This window comes from Arachis duranensis, chromosome 10, assembly GCF_000817695.3.
Source record: "Arachis duranensis cultivar V14167 chromosome 10, aradu.V14167.gnm2.J7QH, whole genome shotgun sequence".
Lineage (NCBI taxonomy): Eukaryota > Viridiplantae > Streptophyta > Magnoliopsida > Fabales > Fabaceae > Arachis > Arachis duranensis.
In genome coordinates this window covers 11,588,871-11,610,138 of record NC_029781.3, presented here as the reverse complement: position 1 = coordinate 11,610,138, position 21,268 = coordinate 11,588,871, and the positions used below count along the sequence as shown (strand labels likewise).

The following is a 21,268-nucleotide window of genomic DNA, read 5'->3' as shown; positions in this document are numbered from 1 at the left end:
ACTCAAAGTTCTGAAAATTTAAATCAAATGCTGGCTAGTCAAAAACCACTCTTTGATAAAGCTGGTTTGGGGTTTTTTAAATCGGATGAGAAACCTTCTTTTGAAAATAGAGCTTCATCTTCTAAGGACACAAGGTTTTAAGATCCCACCTATTTTGACAAAATAGCAACTCCAAGGTTTTGTAGGCTATGCAATCGAAGAGGTCCTTTTCCAGTTCAATGTTTCTTTGGTGAAAGAATGATAGGTGATAAAGTTTACAAGGTTGTTTTTTATTACAATGATTTGGGACATAAGAGATGGTTTAACGTGAAAGGATCCAAGAAAATTTGGATACCTAAGGTCACTTGAGCTTATTTTGTAGGTATGCCTAGCTTCCAAGAAGAAAGAAAATATGTGGTATATGGACAGCAGATGCTCTAGGCATATGACCGGAAAGACAACCTTCTTCATAAAGCTTGATGAATATGATGGAGGGCTTGTCACTTTTGGAGATGATGCAAAAGGAAAAATAGTGGCTGTTGGGAAAGTTGGTAAAAATTTTTCATCTTGTATAAATGATGTGCTTCTTGTAAATGGTTTGAAACATAACTTACTTAGTGTTAGTCAACTGTGTGATTTAGGTTTTGATGTTATTTTTAAGAAGTTTGTTTGTTTGGTTGTTTGTGAGAAAACTGGGGATATTTTATTTGAAGCCAAGAGATGCAACAATGTGTATGGATTAACTCTTGAGGATTTAAAGGAACAAAATGTAACATGTTTTACATCTTTTGAATCTGAAAAATGGCTTTAGCATAGAAAGTTGGGACATGCTAGCATGTACCAAATTTCTAAGCTAGTTAAAAAGAATTTGGTTAGAGGAATTCCAAACATCAAGTTTGATAAGGATCTTACTTGTGATGCATGTCAATTGGGCAAGCAAGTAAAATCCTCTTTTAAATCAAAGATGGAATCTTAACCAAAAGGCCATTAGAAATGTTGCATATTGATCTTTTTTGTCCTACTCGAACTCAAAGTTTAGGAGGTAAACACTATGGTCTTGTAGTGGTAGATGATTATTCTAGATTTGGTTGGGTACTTTTCCTTGCTCATAAGAATGATGCCTTTCATGCCTTCTCCACTCTTTGCAAGAAAATTCAAAATGAAAAGGAGTTGAAAATTGCCCATTTGAGAAGTGATCACGGAAGAGAATTTGAAAATCAAGACTTTGAAAAATTCTGTGATGACTTAGGAATCTCTCATAATTTTTCATGCCCTAGAACCCATGGGGTGGTTGAAAGAAGGAATCGAAACCTTCAAGAAATGACTAGGGCTAGGGTGGTTGAGAGAAGGAATCGAAGCCTTCAAGAGATGACTAGGGCTATGCTATGTGAGAATGAGATTTCTAAATTTTTGTGGGCTGAAACTGTGAACACAGCATGTTATATTTTGAATAGAACAATTATTAGAAAAGGATTAAAGAAAACCCCTTATCAGCTATGGAAAGGAACCCCTCCAAATCTTAAGTACTTTCATGTTTTTGGATGCAAATGTTTTGTGCTTAATAATAAAGAAAATCTTGGAAAGTTTGATCCAAAATCCTATGAAGGAATGTTTGTTGGATATTCCACCACAAGCAAGGCTTATAGAATTTATCTCAAAGAACATAGGACTATAGAGGAATCCATACATGTTAATTTTTGTGATTCTAACTTAATTCCCAGTACTGTGATAGATAATGATTCAGATGGAGAAGGAGCTGGAACAAGCAAAGAAAATCCCAAATCTGTCCAAAATGAAGAATCTGCCAGTCCAGTTTTGTCTCGTCAGATTGAAGGAGACTTTTCCAATTTGTCTCCTGAGCAGGCACGAGCAACTGAAATAGTGAGACCACCAGAAGCTCATCAAAGCTCTACACTTATCCGAAAGCCTAGAGAATGGAAGTCCATGAGGGGTTATCCTCATGACTTCATTATTGGTGATCCCTCTCAAGGAGTAACAACAAGATCCTCCACCAAAAGGCAAACCGAACCTAGCAACTTTGCTCTCTTGTCACAAATGGAGCCCAACAATGTCAAACAAGCTCTTCAAGATCCATCATGGGTCAAGGCCATGCAAGAGGAGCTTGCTCAATTTGACAAAAATGAGGTTTGGACACTAGTACCTCATCCGGATGGTAAGAAGGTAACGGGTACTAAGTGGGTGTTTAAAAATAAACTTGGTGAGGATGGACAAGTTGTTCGTAACAAGGCTAGATTAGTGGCCCAAGGTTACGATCAAGAAGAGGGTATTGATTTTGATGAGTCTTTTGCTCCGGTAGCTAGAATGGAAGCAATTAGATTGCTTCTTACCTATGCTGCCCATAAGGGTTTCAAAATGTTGTTTATATGCTGCCCATAAGGGTTTTAAAATGTTTCAAATGGATGTTAAGTGTGCCTTCCTTAATGGTTTTATTGATAGGAAAGTGTATGTGGCTCAACCCCCCGGTTTTGAACATAAAGAATTTCCAACACATGTTTTTAAATTAACTAAGGCTCTTTATGGTCTTAGACAAGCTCCAAGAGCTTGGTATGAAAGGCTTAGTGCCTTCTTGTTGGAAAACCATTTTCAAAGGGAAACCACCGACACTACTTTATTCATTAAAGCATCTAATGATGATATCCTTCTTGTTCAAGTTTATGTTGATGACATTGTATTTGGTTCGGCCAATGTTTCCTTGTGTGAAGAGTTTGGAAAACTCATGAATAGTGAGTTTGAGATGAGTTTAATGGGAGAGCTTACTTTCTTTCTTGGCCTCCAAATTAAGCAAACTCCTAGTGGTACTTTTATTCACCAAGGAAAGTATGCAAAAGAACTTATCAAAAAGTTTGGCCTAGAAAATTTCAAATCAATGGGCACTCCTATGCATCCCAATACTAAACTTGAAAAGGATGATGATGGCCAAGATGTGGATGAAACAAGGTATAGAGGAATGATAGGTTCACTCATGTACCTTACCTCCTCTAGACCGGATATAGTCCAAAGTGTGGGTGTATGTTCAAGGTTTCAATCACATCCAAAAGAATCCCACCTTACGGCTGTTAAACGCATCATTAGATACATTAAGGGAACTTGTAATTATGGATTATGGTATCCTAAATCTGATGACTTTTGTGCAGTAGGTTTTTGTGATGCAGATTATGCGGGAGATCGAGTGGATAGGAGGAGCACCTCCGGCATGTGTTGCTTCCTTGGAAGCTCACTCAACATGTGGTCAAGCAAGAAACAAGCCACAGTGGCTCTATCCACCGCTGAAGCCGAATATGTTTCCGCATCTGCATGTTGCTCACAATTAATTTGGTTAAAAATACAATTGGAAGATTACAAATTAAAATCAATAGTATACCCTTATTTTGTGATAATATGAGTGCTATAAACATTTCAAAAAATCCTGTTCTGCACTCAAGAACTAAGCACATTAAGATAAAATATCATTTCATTAGGGAACATGTACAAAAGGGTACTATTGATATTCAATTTGTAAAATCTGAAGACCAAATTGCTGATATTTTTACAAAACCTCTCTGTGAAGACAGATTCTGTACCTTGAGAAAAAGTTTGGGAATGCTTGATTTAAGTTTCATTGAAAATTTGTGAATGTGTGACTATGTTCTGTTTTGCTCGCAGGTTTGGACGAGATGAAAAATGACATAATGGAAGAGCTATGATTAAGGGGGAGGCAATGCAGAATTCAAATTTTTTTTGGGCCCCACCAAAATTTCATGACCCCACCATAACAGTTTTGTTAGTTATCTCTCTATGCAAATAAGAATCTTCTTCCTTGTGTCATCATATCTTCTTGGAAGTGGTTATTGTCAAATCAAATCCCTCTCTCCATCTAATCCCTTGATTTAAGGCAACAACTTTTCAGTTTTAGATTTCAAAAGTTAAAAGGAAAATCATCTTTTTGGGTAATAAACACCCCATATTGGTCATTAACCGCCCACTAATGATCATTATTTCAACCATTCTCTCTCTCCAAGCCTCATTTAATGCGTCACCCACCTTGCTTCTCTCCCACTCAATTCGGTTATCACCCCCAACCTTTCATATTTCATTCCTCCATTACCATGAAAAAGAAAACCGCGCCAAGAACGAGTGAAAGAATTCTTCTTTCTCAAAAACCATCAACGCCTCAAACCCACACTCATATCCACATTCATTCAACCTCATCATCTTCTCTTTCACCACCGTCCAAACAAACAACCACCATGAGAAAGAAGGTGATTGCCCACAAAAGTTCAGGCCGAGACAAGAACAAGAAACCTGTAGTTGAAGAAGAAGAGCAAGAATCTCATACTTCTCCCACTCCTTCACCTCCACCCTCATCACCGAAGAAGACTACCCCCGAAAAAAGCTCACAGAAGAATCAGGGGTTTGCACTCAATGACACGACTGAACCTCCAAACTTGGAATCCATGAAATTCAGAGACAAGTATAGCAAGACTCACTCTCATTTTGATCCAAGCAGATTTAACTCCTGTACCTCTTTTGAGTTTCACAAAGAGGTTATGGAGAAGCGTCATTTGTGCACTACCTATCTTGTTAGCCTCGAAAATCTCAAGAGCACCAACATCTCCTCTCTATTTGAACTCCTCAACTGGAAGCCTTTGCTCCTCATCAAGAAACCAGTCTACCCAGGTCTTGTTCGAGAGTTTTATGCTAATATGCGACTTATTGACGGTACCCTTCATTCCTATGTCAAAAGGGTTCAAATAGCCCTTGATGCTGACACAATTGGAGCGGCCCTGGGCTTCAAGGATGAAGGACCGCGAGCATATATGGTAGAGAAATGGGACACACAAGTTGGCGTTTCACACAAAACTGTTCTCCAGCACATTTGCGAGAATCTTTCTGGATTGCATGGCACCATCCCAACCCACAAAGCTCTTGGACCAGTCAATTCCCTGCTTCACCGAATCATCACTCATATTCTGACTCCCCAAAGCGGCTCACACAACCGAGTGACATTTTTTTACTGTCTCATATTGTTTGCTTTGGTTACCTCTACCCCTATCTCCTTTGGTTATATTATGATTAGGCACATGTGGGATTCTATTAGAAGCACCAGAAAGGCTAACCTGCCTTATGGTATGTTTTTAACTAGAATTTTTGAGTACTTTAAAGTTGATTTGTTGAATGAGACTGTAGAAAACAAGGTGTCTTTAATCAGAGGAGGAGGAGCGACTAAGGAAACCAAAGGGCGAAAATTTGCTGCATCGGATAGTGACTATGAAGGCAGGCCAGAATCTTCCAAAACAATCAAGTCCATCAAACAGATTTTGGGAGAATTTTCAAACATGGCAGACATGATGTTTCAATCCCACAAAGAGGCCCGCAAGCAAGCTTATGAGAGTGAGAAAGCTTGGAAAAATTACAAAGAAAGGGTCAATCTGATGATGGAACATTTCAAAGATGATTTGGGAGATGATAGTGGAGGAGACGCTGAGGAAGAAGATATTAACTTTTCTGATGATTAGTGACTGTTTTTACTCTGTTTGATATTGGCTCCATTAGGCTCAATCCTTTTTTTTGTATAAGCATGACTTGATACTAACTGCTTTAGGATAATCTCTAGGATACTGTGATATACTTTTGCTACTTTATCTTGAACTTTTTGTTATGTTAATCATGATTTGTGCAGGTGCCCCTTTGATGACAAAAGGGGGAGGAAATTTAGTTTCCAAAATTGAAATTAGAAAACAAAGAAAAACAGGGGCTGGAACAGGGATGAGAACAGGGGATGAAATTTTCAAATTGAAAATTCATGATCACCCTTGTTCAAAGAATGCATGTTGTTATTGCATTAGTTTTACTATGGTCATTACTGTTTGAACTGCATTTGTTTTTTTGGTTCATCATGATTAGTTTATTTGGCATTTGGTTTATAATGATGCTGGATTTATTTTGATGCCTGGCTGTTGATTCATCATCGATAAACTTGTTGGATTGAAAATTTATTTTTGGCAGTTCCTTTAAATTGTGTAAAATATCAAAACTGCCTTGTTTTGTTCTTCAAATATTTTTCATCATGTTGTTTTGCTCTGATATCCTAAACAGGGAAATGTTTGAAAAATATTTGGATACTTTTTGTTGGTTGAGCAGTAAATCAATTTATGATATCAAATGAGTTTTGATTATCAATTAAAACTGCTCATAAATCAAGCATTTAGCATCATAAAACGTGCTAAATAACATTGTTACTTGAAGCTTGATTAAAATGTTACAGGTTAGTGCTTCCCTTGGTAAAATAAGCATACATCAAGGGGGAGCCATGTGACATTTAGAAAGGGAGAGAAATTCAAATTCAAAGGGAGTATTCTTTACTCAATCTTTAAATTTCTTTCCATTTCAATTTTAATAATGTTTGTCATCAAGGGGGAGATTGATGAGTTTGGAAAACTCTTATTTAATTTTGATAATGAACAAACATTATTAAAATATTTAATTACAAAATTATTAATTTGATCTTAATTTATATTTGCCTAATTAATAATTTTGTTGTGCAGATTTTATATTGGGCCGAAAAATAAATTTCTGGCTTAAGTCCAATAACCAGCCTTGTTACATGTTTTATACTAAGTGGCTGAAATTTTATATTGATGGGCCAAGCTCAATGTTGATTACAACCAAGCCCATGGTTAATTTTTTATGAGAGCTTCCTATGCTTGATCCGAAACAAAAAAATTCATCAGGAAAGCATATGTTATTACTTGGGCCAGATTTAATAATTGATGAAACTAAGCCCAATTATATGCAATGCTGATTCCTCATGCATTACCCGAAAACAATGAGGAGGGAAGCCAAATTGTTTTCAACAGATCCAAAAATTCAAACATGTGTTGGATTTCAAATTACACTCAACTATCATTTATTACATGGGAACTATAAGAGAGAAATTGATAAAGTGATTTGATTGCAAGCACCAAGGCTACACGTTTGTCAGTAAAAAGAAAGGGAAATTGATTCACTTTTATCTTTTGTTTCATTAACTACTATTTCTCTTTCCTCTCTCTCATTCATCTCTTTCTTGTTTTTCTTCTTCGGTCTTTGTCCAGTAAACCATGGACGCCGTGCTCATCAACAAAGAAAAAGAAGGAGTTGCATGCATCAAGACCATCAAGTTAATGATGGCAGGAAAAAGTAAAGTATGTAGTGGCTGAGATTTTCACCAAATGTGGTTAGATTTGGTGAGGTAATCTCGAGCTCTTCATGCTCAGAAAAGGAAGATGAAAATTCGGCCAGCAAGGGAGATTCTTGAAGCATGGCTTGTCTTTGATTCTGCTCAACCACCACAGGGAGTAGCTAGAGTGGCGAAGTGATGGTTGAAGGCAGAGATTGAAGCAGATGAAGTCATCATCATCATGAAGCATCAAGGGCCAGAAATCCATCTTGGAGAGCAAGCCAAGGATGGAGAGCCCGGATTGATGAAGGGTGATGATCAAGAAAGGACTAGAGGTAATTGCATGTTGGGTTTTGCATGGTTATCTCTTTTCTCTCTATGTGGCCGAACCGGTTCTGTATGTTGAAGGAGGAAGAAGTTGGTTCGGTTTTGGCTTCAATAAGTGGAGGCTCCTCTCTTCTATAATAAGGGTGGACAACCACTGTTTGAAGCAAGGAGAAAATTTGAGAGTGCAAGGCACAGAGTTCTCAGAGCTACCTGAGCTAACAGATTTCTCTTCTCCTTCAATGTATTCTGTTTAGAATTTTTCTGGTTAATTTTGTCATGTCTTGAGTCTCATGGAAAAGGCAAACAAGTGAGGTTTGTATGAAAAAGCCATAGAGCGGAAAAAGGCAGAGAGTGCAAAATTAAAAGAAAAAGCCATAGATGTCTTAGAGGTCCTTTGTTCATCTATGTTGTGTATCATGATTCTGTGAGAATCTCCTTGTAAGTTGGGTTAGCACTTTACAAGTTATACTCAGATTGATTATAGTGAAATTCCATCATATTTGTGATGGAGACTGGATGTAGGCTGCACTGCACTTAGCAGCCGAACCAGGATATATCTGGGTGCAATCTTCTTCTCCTTTCTACTCCATTTCTGTTTTCTACTACACACGAGCAAAAACTGATATTATCTCGTGCCAAGTGACGAGACAAAAAGAAAAGTCTCGTGGCAAGGGACGAGACAAAACAAAGTTGCTCGTGTCTAGTGACGAGCAAAAATAGAAAAGTCTTCTCTGAAGGTCAGCAAGTGTTAGCATCGAAAAAGGGGGCTAAGATTCAACCCCCCTTCTCTTAGCCACTGAAACCATCACAGATACTAGAACATCTCATTATATCCCCTTTGATTGGAGGAATCTCATCATTGGAGCATATTATGAAGGCTTATAATAGGTATACGAGGTAATGGCCAACATATGGGTATTGTACATGTCGGAAGTTCATTAATGCATGCATCATTGTCTAATTATCCTTTTAAACTATAAAATCTACTGCATATGTCTAGTATCTCTAAGAATTCGATGAGTGTAGCCAAATTTGTTTTAGACAACTTCCTATTCTCTGAATTTTGGCTTCATTTATGCAATGCGAAATGTTAGACCAGCAAGAAGATAATCCTCCAAGGTCTTATTAGAGATGGATTTTGTAAATTTTGAGGGAATTCGCACGCTACTAAGGAATGTTGCATTTAACAATCATAACTTTGGTGTTGATAATGTTGTTATTAATATTATTGCTATACCAATTCTGTTGATCCTACCAATGTTAATGCTGCTTCTACCAATACAAATAATTCTGTTATTATTAATACTTCTGCCATTGTTGATAATAATGGTAATATTGAAAAAATTTTGTAAAGTTGCATATGTTAGTGAAAATACTGAAAAATGTATAAAAAATTTTCAATGTTGTAATAGAGAAAAAATGTCATAAAAATAAAAATAGTATGTTGAATTTAAATATCAGTATTAATATCTTATGTAAAAGTATAAGTCACACAATGCAGCTATGCCATATAAAATTAGGGTATCTATCTGATAAGGTAGTAAAACTTGTAATGGAACAATGTGACGCCGGGACGTCGCTTGGGTCACCAGTCTTGGCGAAGTTAACAACTCTACTATGGTGGTATAGTTTAGATTCACCAATTTTGGCAAGGTTAGCAATCCCACTATGGTGAAAATAGCTATAAACTCACCTTAGTTGGCCAAGCCAAAGATGCAAACTAGTCCTCTTACTCTAAAGAGAGCCTAGAGTAAAATAAGCACGAAGCTTATATCATATCCAACTCAACTCCATTTCATAAACAAAAGGTACATGAGTTATTTATACTAGTAGAGGAAGAAAAAGCCTTCATGACTTGGACAATGTGGGACCAATATATAACACAAAGTTTACTATTCTAAATAAGATAGAACTTGTATTTCCTTATTACAATTAACTAATATTATTAACCTACTAACTCTACTTGCTCCCGCATCATTCTCCTTGGGTTGGAAAGAACTCTTGTGTGAAAAGACTTGTGACTGATCTCATTGATGAATTCACACCAAAAGATCCTATTGGTGACTCCACACCAAAGACCAGTACTCACAAATCAGGTAAAATTTTACAAGATCCGTGGTAGCAGACGATCTCATTGACGAATCCACACTAAAGATGCTATTGGAGAATCCACGCCAAAAACCTGCACCGACAAATCAAATAAAATTCTACTAAAGCAAGGTGAAGGCCGCAAGGACCGATCTTGCTTTGATAACAAACTGACGCGGGACGTCGCTTGAGTTCTCAATCTTGGTGAGGTTAACAACCCCACTATGGTGACATAGTTTAGATTCACCAATCATGGCGAGGTTAGCAACCCCACTATGATGAAAATAGCCATGAACCCACCTTCATTGGCCAAGCCAAGGATGCAAACTAGACCTCTTACTCTAAAGAGAGCCTAGAGTAAAATAAGCACCAAGCTTATATCATATTTAACTCAACTCCATTTCATAAATAAAAGGTACTTGAATTATTTATACTAGTGGAAAAAGGAAAAGCCTTCATGACTTGCACAATGTGGGACTAATATATAACACAAAGTTTACTATTCTAAATAATATGGAACTTGTATTTCCTTATTACAATTAACTAATATAATTAACCTACTAACTCTATTTGCTCCCGCATCACAATGTAATGTCACTAATGATTCAATAAATAAAGATGATTTTGTACCAACCTTGTGTAATATTTGTTATATAAATAAATTGCATCAACTACTTTATCTTAAATCCTACACCACCTATGCACCTTTAGAACTAATTTTTTCCTAATATTTGGGCTCTTTCACAAGTGTATAGTAGATTAAGTTGTAGATTCTGTATTTATTTTGTGGATGTACCAGATTCACATACACTTATTTGTAAAAAATACTAACACGGGAAATTAAAGCTTTCTTATGATACAAGACACAAATTCAAAACACATGACTTAAGATCAAAGCATTGTAGACAGATAATGGAGAATAGTACATTACTTTATCCTTCAATTATTACCTTAAAACCCAAAGTATCTAACACAGACTTACATGTCCTTACGAATACCAACAAGATAGCATAATTGAAAGAAAGCATAATCATATCATAGAAACAACACTAACTATTAGCTTGCCCTTCCACTATGATTTTGGGATGAAGCCACACTCTTAGCTACTTATCTTATCAACAAACTACTAAGGTAAACATTCAATAATAAGTTACCATTAGAAGCCTTAACAGGAACCAAACCTAATTATACTTTTCTCAGTCCATTAGGATGCACCTATTACCCCTTCCTTAGAGCATACAAGAACTTCAAACTTGATCATAGATCACAAAAATGCATCTTCATAGATTTTGCAAAAAACAAAAAAAAAACAAAAAAGATATAAATTTATTTCGATTGACCCCGAAGCAAAGATTTTACCTCAAGGAATGTTTTCTTCAATGAGTCTAAATTTTCAAATGTTTATCTATTTTATCAAGTAGCAAAACTCTCTACAACAACACAATTTATTCCCCAACCAATCTTCACAAACTTACCAACATCAAACCTTCCCACCAAAATTAAACATCATGTCACGAATATCCCAAATTTTTCACTTTTAACCACACAACACAACATAACCCAAAACACAACCCCCCATACCAAATATTGCCACACAACAACACCAACCTCATCAAGCACCTGTTTTCACTGCTGCATTTAAATCCTCATCACCATTTGTATTTTATAACATTGTGCATACATTACACGACACTTACAAGTTACAACAATGTCAATAAGATAATTGCACCATTATCTTCTACATCATTTTTTCCCTAATAATTTGGTTTCCATTTTCACTTCTAATACTAATCAAATCAGTCCAGATTCATATAACACAGTAGACTTGCAAGTTGCGCTGCCAAGTATAACACTAATTGCACTAATCAACTTTCATCCAATACATACTAGAAGAAAATTTGGCATAGCTAAACTAAAGATCTATGCAATAGTGGTGGCTAAAAAAAATATTGATCTATCCCGAAAATTATTTCAGTTAGTTGAGCAAGCACTGCATTGTGTACACTAAAAAAAGAGAAATAGAGAAGGAATATGAAACTCTAGTAAGAAATCAATCTAGGAAACTCTTTGATAAACTTGGCAACTCTACTTGAAAGCCTCATCTTAGTCAATCACCATCAAGTGTACAAAAACTCTTTGATAAACTTGGCAACTACTTGAAAGCCTCATCTTAGTCAATCACCATCAAGTGTACAAACTCTAAAAGTCTCTTTGGCGTAAAGCAAGTTCTAAGAGCAGTGACGGAGCTTATGTTAGACAATGGGGTGGCCATACCTCCAAATTTTTTATAAAAAAATTAGTAGTATATCTCTAAAAAAAATATAGTTCAGTTGGCTTAGCTTCTTAACTTTAACATGAGCAGGGACGGACTCAAGGGGGGCAAGTAGTGGCCTTGGCCCTCCAACAAATTTTAAAAGTTCATATACTATTATAATAGATGTATTATATAGAGTAAAATTTAATATTGTAGTGATAGTAAAAAGAGTTACTATTCTGTATGTATTAGGGTGTAAATTTCTCTACATATATTTTTATTATTTGTATTTTTTATTTAATTTAGAATTTTTTTTATATTTCTTTTTTTAAGATTAATTTTAACATTTATAATTATATAAAAAATATTTTAATATTATTATGATAAAACTATTGTTTTAAGATTATTTTAGTTGTTTCTTTTTTACTTTTTTCCTTTTAATTGGAACCCTGCACCACTTTTTTTTTAATTAGGTCCCTCTTGGCAGTAATTAGCTTAATTTTATCGGGACCTAACCAAAATCGCAAATTGGTGCAGGGACCCAAATAAAAAAAAGTGTAGGAACCCAATTAAAAAAAATTTGGTGCCAAGACTCAATTAAAAGGATAAAAAGTACAGGGACCTAATTAAAAATTTTGCAAAATTATAGGGACCAACATAGTAATTAAACCTATTTTTTAATGATATAAAACATAAAAATATAATTTACTGTCACATAAATACTTAATAAAGTAAATTAATTAACAAAATATTTAAAACTATATAATTTTATATTTTATTAGACGTAAAACCATAAACAATTATGAAAAAATTATAAAAATTGAGATAAATCTTTTATTTGACAAGTATTTATTATTTTTTTAATCAAAAAACTAATTATAATTATATCTATTATCAAATATATAACATTATATTTGATTAACCAAATTTTTAATTTTTAATTGTGAAATTCTAGACCACGCAAAAATCTGTTCGTCAATCTTATAATGATGAAGTTTCAAAAATTGTGTTAAAAAATGCTCTATATAATACTAAGTATACTTCATATCAAATTCAAAAAAAAAATTACATATTCTCTCAAACAAGGTGAGAAAGCATATTTGTGAAGAAATTGGGGATTCTAAATTTTACATTATAATAAATGAAGCTCGTGATGAATCCAAAGGAAAATAAATGACACTTGTTTTGAGATTTGTTGATATACATGATTTTATTCAAGAGCATTTTTTTGATCTTATACATGTTAAAGATACTACATCATTAACTCTGAAACATGAATTCGGTGGCATTCTTTCTCGATATGGTCTTTGATATCTCTAATATTCGTGGTCAAGGATATGATGGTACCAGCAACATGAGAGGGGAATGGAATGAGTTACAAGCATTATTATTAAAAGATTGCCCTTATACTTATTATATTCACTGTTTTGCTCATCAATTACAACATGCATTAGTTGCTATATCTAGAGAAATTATTCATGTGCATAAGTTTTTTTTTTAAATTGACTTTCATGGTCAACATCATTTGTTCTTCTAGGAAGTAACATGATGAGTTACATGATGCCAAGACAGAGAAAATTGCTCATTTATTAGATATTGATGAACTTAAAATTGGTAAAGAGGCAAATCAAATTGGTACTTTAAAACAAGCAAGTGATACTCGATGGAATTCTCACTTCTCTTCTATTTGCAGTTTGATAAATATATATATGGTGCAACATTGACTGTTTTATAAAAGGTTATTGTTGATAGATTAACTTATTCTCAGTGTGGTGATGCAGATATAGTGTTTACAATACCCTGACCACATTTGAGTTTGTATTGATCTTGCATTTGATGAAAGATATTATGTGAATAACTAATGTTCTTTGTCAAGCTTTACAAAAGCAGTCTCAAGACATCGTTAATGTTGTGCAACTAGTTTATTCTACAAAAACACTTATCCAAAACATGAGAGATAACAGATGGGAGAAATTATTGAAAAATGTAAAATTATTTTGTGAGTAACATGATATTCTAATCCCTTATTTAACTACTTTTTATGTAGCAGATCAGGGAGGGTCACGTCACCAAAAAGATCATATTATTTTAGAGTGGAGATATTTTTAGTCACAATTGATAAGCAATCGCAAGAATTGAATATCAGATTCCATGATCAAGTAATGGATCTACTAAGTTTGGGCTGTATTCTCATTCCTAAAAATGCTTACAAAAATTTTAACATTGCTAAGATTTCTACTTTTATTGACAAATACTATTCCAAAGACTTTACTGAACAAGAGAAGATTAGTTTGCCTTTTCAATTTCAACATTTTATTTTTTATGCTCGTCAATAACTAGAAATGAAGAATCTATCAACTATTCATGAATTGTGTAGATGTTTAGCCGAAACAAAAAAGTCAAAAATATATTACTTGATTGATAGATTGATTCTTCTAATATTAACTCTTTCAATTTCTACAACTACTACACAGCGATCATTTTTAGCAATGAAAATAATGAAAGATAAGATTAAGAAACAAGATGGAGGATAATTTTTTAACGAATAGTTTGATTATTTACATTAAGAAAGAAATTGTTAAAAAGTTTAGTTCTGATTTAATTATTGAAAATTTTAAGTCACTCAAGACTCAAAGAGTATCATTATAAACTATTTTTATTTTTTATTTATAGAATTATTTATTTATTATCTTATTAATAACAAATTTAAAAAATAATTATATTTATAAATTTTATTTTAATATAAATATTATTATGTAATTATTATGTTAAATTTGTACCCCTTCATAATTTTTTTTTAAGGTCCGCCATTTTCCAAGAGCATGGTTCACTCAACTCGATCAGCTCCACCCTTAACCACTTTGGATTCAAAAACGCTACATCTAACCATTTTCCTTTAACTAGATTCATTAAGACAACAACCACATATACCTGGTCAATGTAAATGATGTACTTGTGATCCCCAATGGAAAAAGTGCTCATGAGACAAATCAACTCCACATATTTCCTTAAAAGACTTAGGAGAAATGAACTTCTTTCTTAGCATTGAAGAAGTTTAACAAAGCTCCAGTAGAATACACCTATCTCAAGCAAAATATTTCAAATTCTTGCTAGTCAAAGGTTGTAATGAGTGATGCAAACCCACACCCACACCGATGACATTTGCAAAATATTTCAAATCCTTACTATTATATATAAGGTTATTTGGTAGATTAACGGCTGAATTAATTATTAAGATACATGGCAGAATTTTTTGCCTCAAACAACTTATGAGAACCCTTAAATATTATAAAGGTGCCAAAAATTAGAGCTCCCTAATGAAATATAACTTATCATAATTTTGTCAAAATTTTAGAAATATTTTAAAAGATTATAGTTTGAAGCACAATCTAATTATGTTAATAATATTAATATTTTGGAAGGCTAATTACCTTAAGAGTTTCTTTGAAGTTTCGTGGATCATCCGAATCTTCAAAAGGATAACCTCCCACTAGCATCACATATAAGGTTACTCCGCAGGACCAAACATCAGCAACCTACTCATCGTTCATTATTTGTCATTAGGACCAAAGTTAGTTCCAATATTGGATTAACAAATCGGACCGTTAATTTGTGTACTCCAAATTTTTTTAATTTTTTAAACATAAATCGATAGGTCCAATTTCTATATCCCAAATTTTTAAAATTTTTTAAACTTCGAATTTGTGTATCTCTCATAATTTTAAAAAACACTAAAAATTACCATATGAAGATATAACACTCATCCTACTTACATATCTAAATTTTTTAAGCTTTCTATGATAGCTTGTACGTATGTATATTTATAATTTGAAATTCAAATTTCGTAGGAAGATTACCTTTCCATCGTATTCTCTTCTTGATAATACTTCCGGTGCAATATAAGCTGGCGTTCCCACCGTAGATTTAGGTTGCGAGTGCAAAACCGATGACTAAAAAAAAAGGAAAATTTTATAGGTAAAAAAAAATGACATGCAGTTATCTTTATATCAAGTTGATAATTAAAAAAATAGTTGAGAACTATTAAATAATAATTTAGTCAAATAATATATCAAATAAAAAATGTTATTATCCTTTAAATTTTCAGCCTTTAATCAACTTTTTTATTTAAATAATATTATTTAATTAATTTAAATATTTATTTTTATTGAAAATTACTTATTTTTTAGTTTCTCTCTTTTAAAAACTGAATGATGAATAATTTTTAAAAAATACTTAACTGTAATAATATCAAATTATTTAACAATTTTTTAATTAATAACTTCACACAAATATAATTGTATGTAACAAAAGTTCCTTCACTTATATATGATATCAAAAGATTGTTGGTACAATAACAAGAAGTCGCATATGTAGAATATGTGTATGTGTGTGAGTAATTAAGGTAGTGTTTGGTTACTAAGACATAGACACTGAGACATAGACACAGTGGTACACGGTGACACATGTTTGCTGTTTGGTTTGGTGAGACACAGATTTTCGAAGGACACGGGAGGACACAGATGGACACGGAGACACTAAATTTGTGTACCTTCAATTTGGTGAGACACTGAGACACAACTTGTGAGACACTAATTTTTTACTCTTTTACCCTTATTGAGTTTTTAAAATTTGTCTTCTTATCTTCCCAAATCTTTTTTTTTCTTTCTCTTTTAGATTCTACAACTAAATTTACTTTTCTATTTTTTTCAAAAAAAAATTTGTACATTTAATTTTTTTATTTATTTAAATTTTGATTAATCTGAACTTTAATTTTCTATTTTTTTTCAAGAACAATTATATATTTAATATTTAAATGATAATTTAAGATGGTATTAGAAGAAATAAAAAATTATTAGAAGAAATAAAAATTTAATGGTGATGGCATGCATTGTTTGGGATAATAGGTGTATTGTAATGGTGGTAAAACTTGTGGTTGAATGAAGGGTAATTCAGTCTTTTTTAAATATATGTGTCTTATTTTTTATTTTTGTCAAACACAATATATAGACACAAATATTTTATGTCCATGTCTTTAATGTCTATGTCTCTGTGTCTATGTCTCATCAAATACATCAACCAAACGGAGCCTAATGTCTTGCCTTTGAGTAACCAAAGTCGCATATTTTAAGTCGTGGTGCTGAACCCTCATCTAAAAGTGTGTTTTCCAGCTTAAGATCCCTATGGCATATTTCCTGCAATAAAGTAATGTTTATATACACCCTCAATTCGTCAATAAGAAACAAAATTGAAAGATAGATGAAAAAGGAATTAATCATATATATTTTGAATTCACATTGGACAATATCACAAGAACTTTAGTACCATTGAATGGCAATAGCTAACTCCTGAAATCAATTGCTGGAAGAAATATCTCGCCTATGCAAGCAAAATAACAACAATTGATGAGGATTAATGCTTAAAAATATCTAGAGATACATGATGTTAAAATTAATAAAATTGAAATTTCAGTGTTAATAAAAATAAAAAGAAAGTTCAACGAGTTTATGATTTAATTTGTTTAAAATTAGTAAGTTACAATCTTAGGTTTTATAAAAAAAACATTGTGGTTCTATTTCATTAAAAATAAATTCAAATTAATAAAAGTGAAATTAATTAAGTTCATATTATTATTTCATGTACAAAATCTACAAATTAAACAAACTTCACACTTATGGTTCAGATTAAAATGTAAGGAACTATCTCTAAATTGATTTGTGCGTGAGATGTAAGCCAGTAAGACCAATGTCACGTATAAAATTTTTGGACCAAAAGACTGATAACAATTTTATAAAAATCAAAATAATAATTCGCTAATTTAACCAAGTCCAAAATCTTATATATAACCCGAAAAAATTTAAAAGTTTTAACATTCAAATATGGCAATTAGAGAACCTAGATACTGTTTTGGATATACAAGAGGCTAATAACTTGCCGACACTTTATTTTTACTTTATATTTGAACTAATATTAATCAATAATCTGTTTTACATTCAACATATTGGCTCTGATTTGTATAAAAAATATTATATACACAAAAAAAATTAATTACTAAATTAGATATTATATATTTATATATAAATATATATTATTTTATTATTTTTAATATATATTTAATATTTTAATATATATTTTATACTTATAGAAAATTTTTTCATTTTATTGTTATAAATACAATGTCAAATTTAAAATTTTATTACGTATATAAACAAATAAGTGAACAACAATTAATGAATACTAAAGAAGATAAGTTATGACTGTTTTTGGCTAATTTTTTTTTGTTACCAAATATTTTCGAATAAATTTGCTAGGATACTCAACTTTAATTAGAACATAACTAGTTCCACGAGTTAAAATTGCAATGACATTGCACGCAAATCATATTGGGCTAATATGTGTGTTTGTAAGTTTACCGAAAACTAGATGAAAGAGATTGGGACTCGTAACTCTAATATCGAACGATGAATAGAGAAAAGTGGAGGTGGTACTGCATTAATATTTTGACGTCTAAGTCAGAATATATTCAAAAGGGTGAAGATAATTAGAGTTATGTTTATATTTAATTTGGGAGAACCTTTGACTTTTTATTTATATATAATGATTTTAAGAATCTGTTAAGAATCTCTTAATGTGAGGGATTAGTGAGATTCACCTCGTCTCAATACTTAAGGAGTTGTTAATTATGAGATTAGGATGGATATCGATCCAAATCTTACCTTTTTCGAGCTTGGATGATCCTCTTTTAGCGGATCCTCCGTGATGGATTGAGTTAGTAGACCTTAAAAGGAAATCAGAATCTTAGTTTAGAATAGTGTGTTAAAAATGCACATAAATCATCATATTCTACGACGATTTATGTTTAAAACTTCAATCACATTTAAGTTGTGACGATTTATGAGTATACAATAAGAAATTATAGTATATAAATCATGGTAGGATCCTACTATTTACATATCAACGGATACAAAAGGTATATGTGTGCATGGTTGCAATCTTTTATTATTACAATAACAATATCAAGGAATTAATTAAAGCAATTGCATAAATGATAATGATAATTGATAGAATGGCCTCTTGGACAAAAGCATTATCATGATAAAGTCAAGTCACTTTATGTTGTAATATATTTGTTCATACCCTGGCCCAACGATAAAGGCCCAGGTCCAAATAGAAGGCCTAACCTGAAGGGTTACGTCTAGACAGAATACCGACCTTCACATAAGAAGTCGGTATCAATCACGACTTGGTCTGAAGAAGTCGGGTAAGAGATTAGCTGGCAGATAAACACTCATTCAAATGAGTAACCGCCCCCAAAAATCTCTCTAACCACTTCATAAAGCCATATCTTAACCTCCCCGAGATAATAGGGACGGTTAGCACCCTAAAGATACGGCACTACATCAACGGTGGTTATTGGCTCACCACTATAAATACACTGACACCCCTCAGGTATCTCTAAGTCCAATACTCTCTAGACCTGCTTGCACCCTTGCTAACTTAGGCATCGGAGTGTCTTTGCAAGTACCACCCCCCATTCACTCGCGAGCACAAGTCGGACGGAGCCTCCCAAGCTGCAGATCCACCCGGAGTTCTCCTCCATCACGTACTTGGGCCGCCAAACGCCATCTATTGCACTAATCTCCGGTTACCTACAGTAACATTGGCGCCGTTGCCGGGGACCCGCGAGATCATCCCTCGATGGCAGATAGATCCCACGAAGAGGGCCATGCCGAAACAGATTCTGAACAAGAGAACCTTGACATGGGTAATGGCAATGAAGACAACGACTAACACAGAGAGGGTACCTCCGGAGTAAAGAATCCAAAGGTAAATTCCTCAGATGGCCGTGAATCAGAAAAGGACGGGCCATCCCACGTAGCTGAACTAATAGGATTGGTCCATAGCCGCCTGGAGCAATTGGAACAAGAGCGGGAAAAATAGAAGGAAACCGAAAGGTACCTTAAAGAGGAGATGGAGCGGCGAAAAGAGTTAGAAAGAAAACTCTTACAGCTAGAATCCTCCCTCAAGAATTCCCGCGACGAACAAGAAAATCAACTCCCGGGCGGAGAAGATCCTTTCAGCGAGGACATAATGAGGGCAAAAGTTCCAAGGAACTTCAAAAGCCCTGATATGGACCTCTATGATGGAACCACGGATCCGAAGCATCATCTAAGCAACTTTAAAAGTCGGATGTATCTAGCCGATGCCTCCGACGCTACGAGATGCAAGGCATTCCCGACCACTTTATCGAAAGCAGCAATGAAGTGGTTCGATAGCCTTCCCCCGAGATCCATCACCAGCTTTGAAGACCTCTCAAGGAAGTTCTTGATGAGGTTCTCAATTCAGAAGGATAAAGTAAAACATGCACCGAGCCTCCTGGGAAACCTGGACCCACTTCCTCCTCTAGGGAGAGAGAAAGGGAAGTCAAAAAGAAGGAAGAGCTCGGTCTCGAGAGGCCCAGGAAATATCACTCTTATACTCCTCTAAAGACTTCTATAGTGGACGTATACAGAGAGATCTGCAACATTGAAAGGCTGCCACCCCCAAGACCTATCAAAAATAAAAAAGGGGGAAGCCGCAGCGAGTATTGCGAGTACCATAAAATATATGGTCACTCCACCAACGACTGCTACGACCTCAAAAATGTGATAGAAAAGCTGGCGAGAGAAGGTCGGCTTGACAGATATCTCATGGAGAGGTCGGACATCCATGGAAAAAGAAAGCAGGGATGATATGGATAGGAGAAATCCTCCACCGCAGACTCCTGAGAGACACATCCACATGATCTCAGGAGGATTTGCGGGAGGAGGAGTCACCAAATCTTCTCGCAAAAGACATCTCAAAAGAGTCTACCAGGTCGGGGATGAAGACATCTCAAGAGAGTCTACCAGGTCGGGGAGGAGACGCCCGACCTCCCCACTATCTCATTCACAAAAGAAGATGGGCAAGGAGTAATTCCCGGGCACGATGACCCCGTGGTGATAACCATGATCTTAGCCAATGCCCATCTCCACAGAACTCTAGTAGACCAAGGAAGCTCGGCGGACATCCTTTTCAAGCCCGCCTTCGACAAGCTAGGGTTAGATGAAAAAGAGTTGAGAGCCTATCCTGACACCCTATATGGGTTAGGGGATACGCCAATAAAACCACTGGGATTTTTACCCCTTCACACCACTTTTGGAAGAGGGGAAAAATCAAGGACTCTGAGCATAGACTTCATAGTCATCGACGAAGGGTCAGCCTACAATGCCTTAATCGGCAGGACTACCCTTAATCGCCTCGGAGCAGTGGTATCCACTCCCCACCTTTGCATAAAATTCCCGACTCCAGGAGGAATAGCAACGGTAAGGGGAGATCAAAAATTGGCAAGGAAGTGCTACAACGAAAGCCTAAATCTGAGAGGAAAGGGCAAAGAAGTCCACACCATAGAGCTAGGCGGCACAAGAACCAGAGAGGAGTTGCGA

The 21,268-nt window shown here is 34.4% G+C and overlaps 1 protein-coding gene across 1 annotated transcript in view; it reads right to left on the bottom strand.

Moving 5' to 3' along the window:
- LOC107469166 (serine/threonine-protein kinase SAPK2-like) overlaps positions 1–21,268 on the bottom strand; it is a 37,330-nt gene that overhangs the window by 5,472 nt on the left and 10,590 nt on the right. The window contains exons 4-7 of the mRNA XM_016088548.3: positions 17,130–17,183; positions 16,907–16,999; positions 15,665–15,757; positions 15,239–15,343 (exon numbers count right to left, since the gene is read on the bottom strand). Coding sequence (XP_015944034.1) covers positions 15,239–15,343; positions 15,665–15,757; positions 16,907–16,999; positions 17,130–17,183 — 345 coding nt within the window. The remainder of the gene's footprint in view (positions 1–15,238; positions 15,344–15,664; positions 15,758–16,906; positions 17,000–17,129; positions 17,184–21,268) is intronic.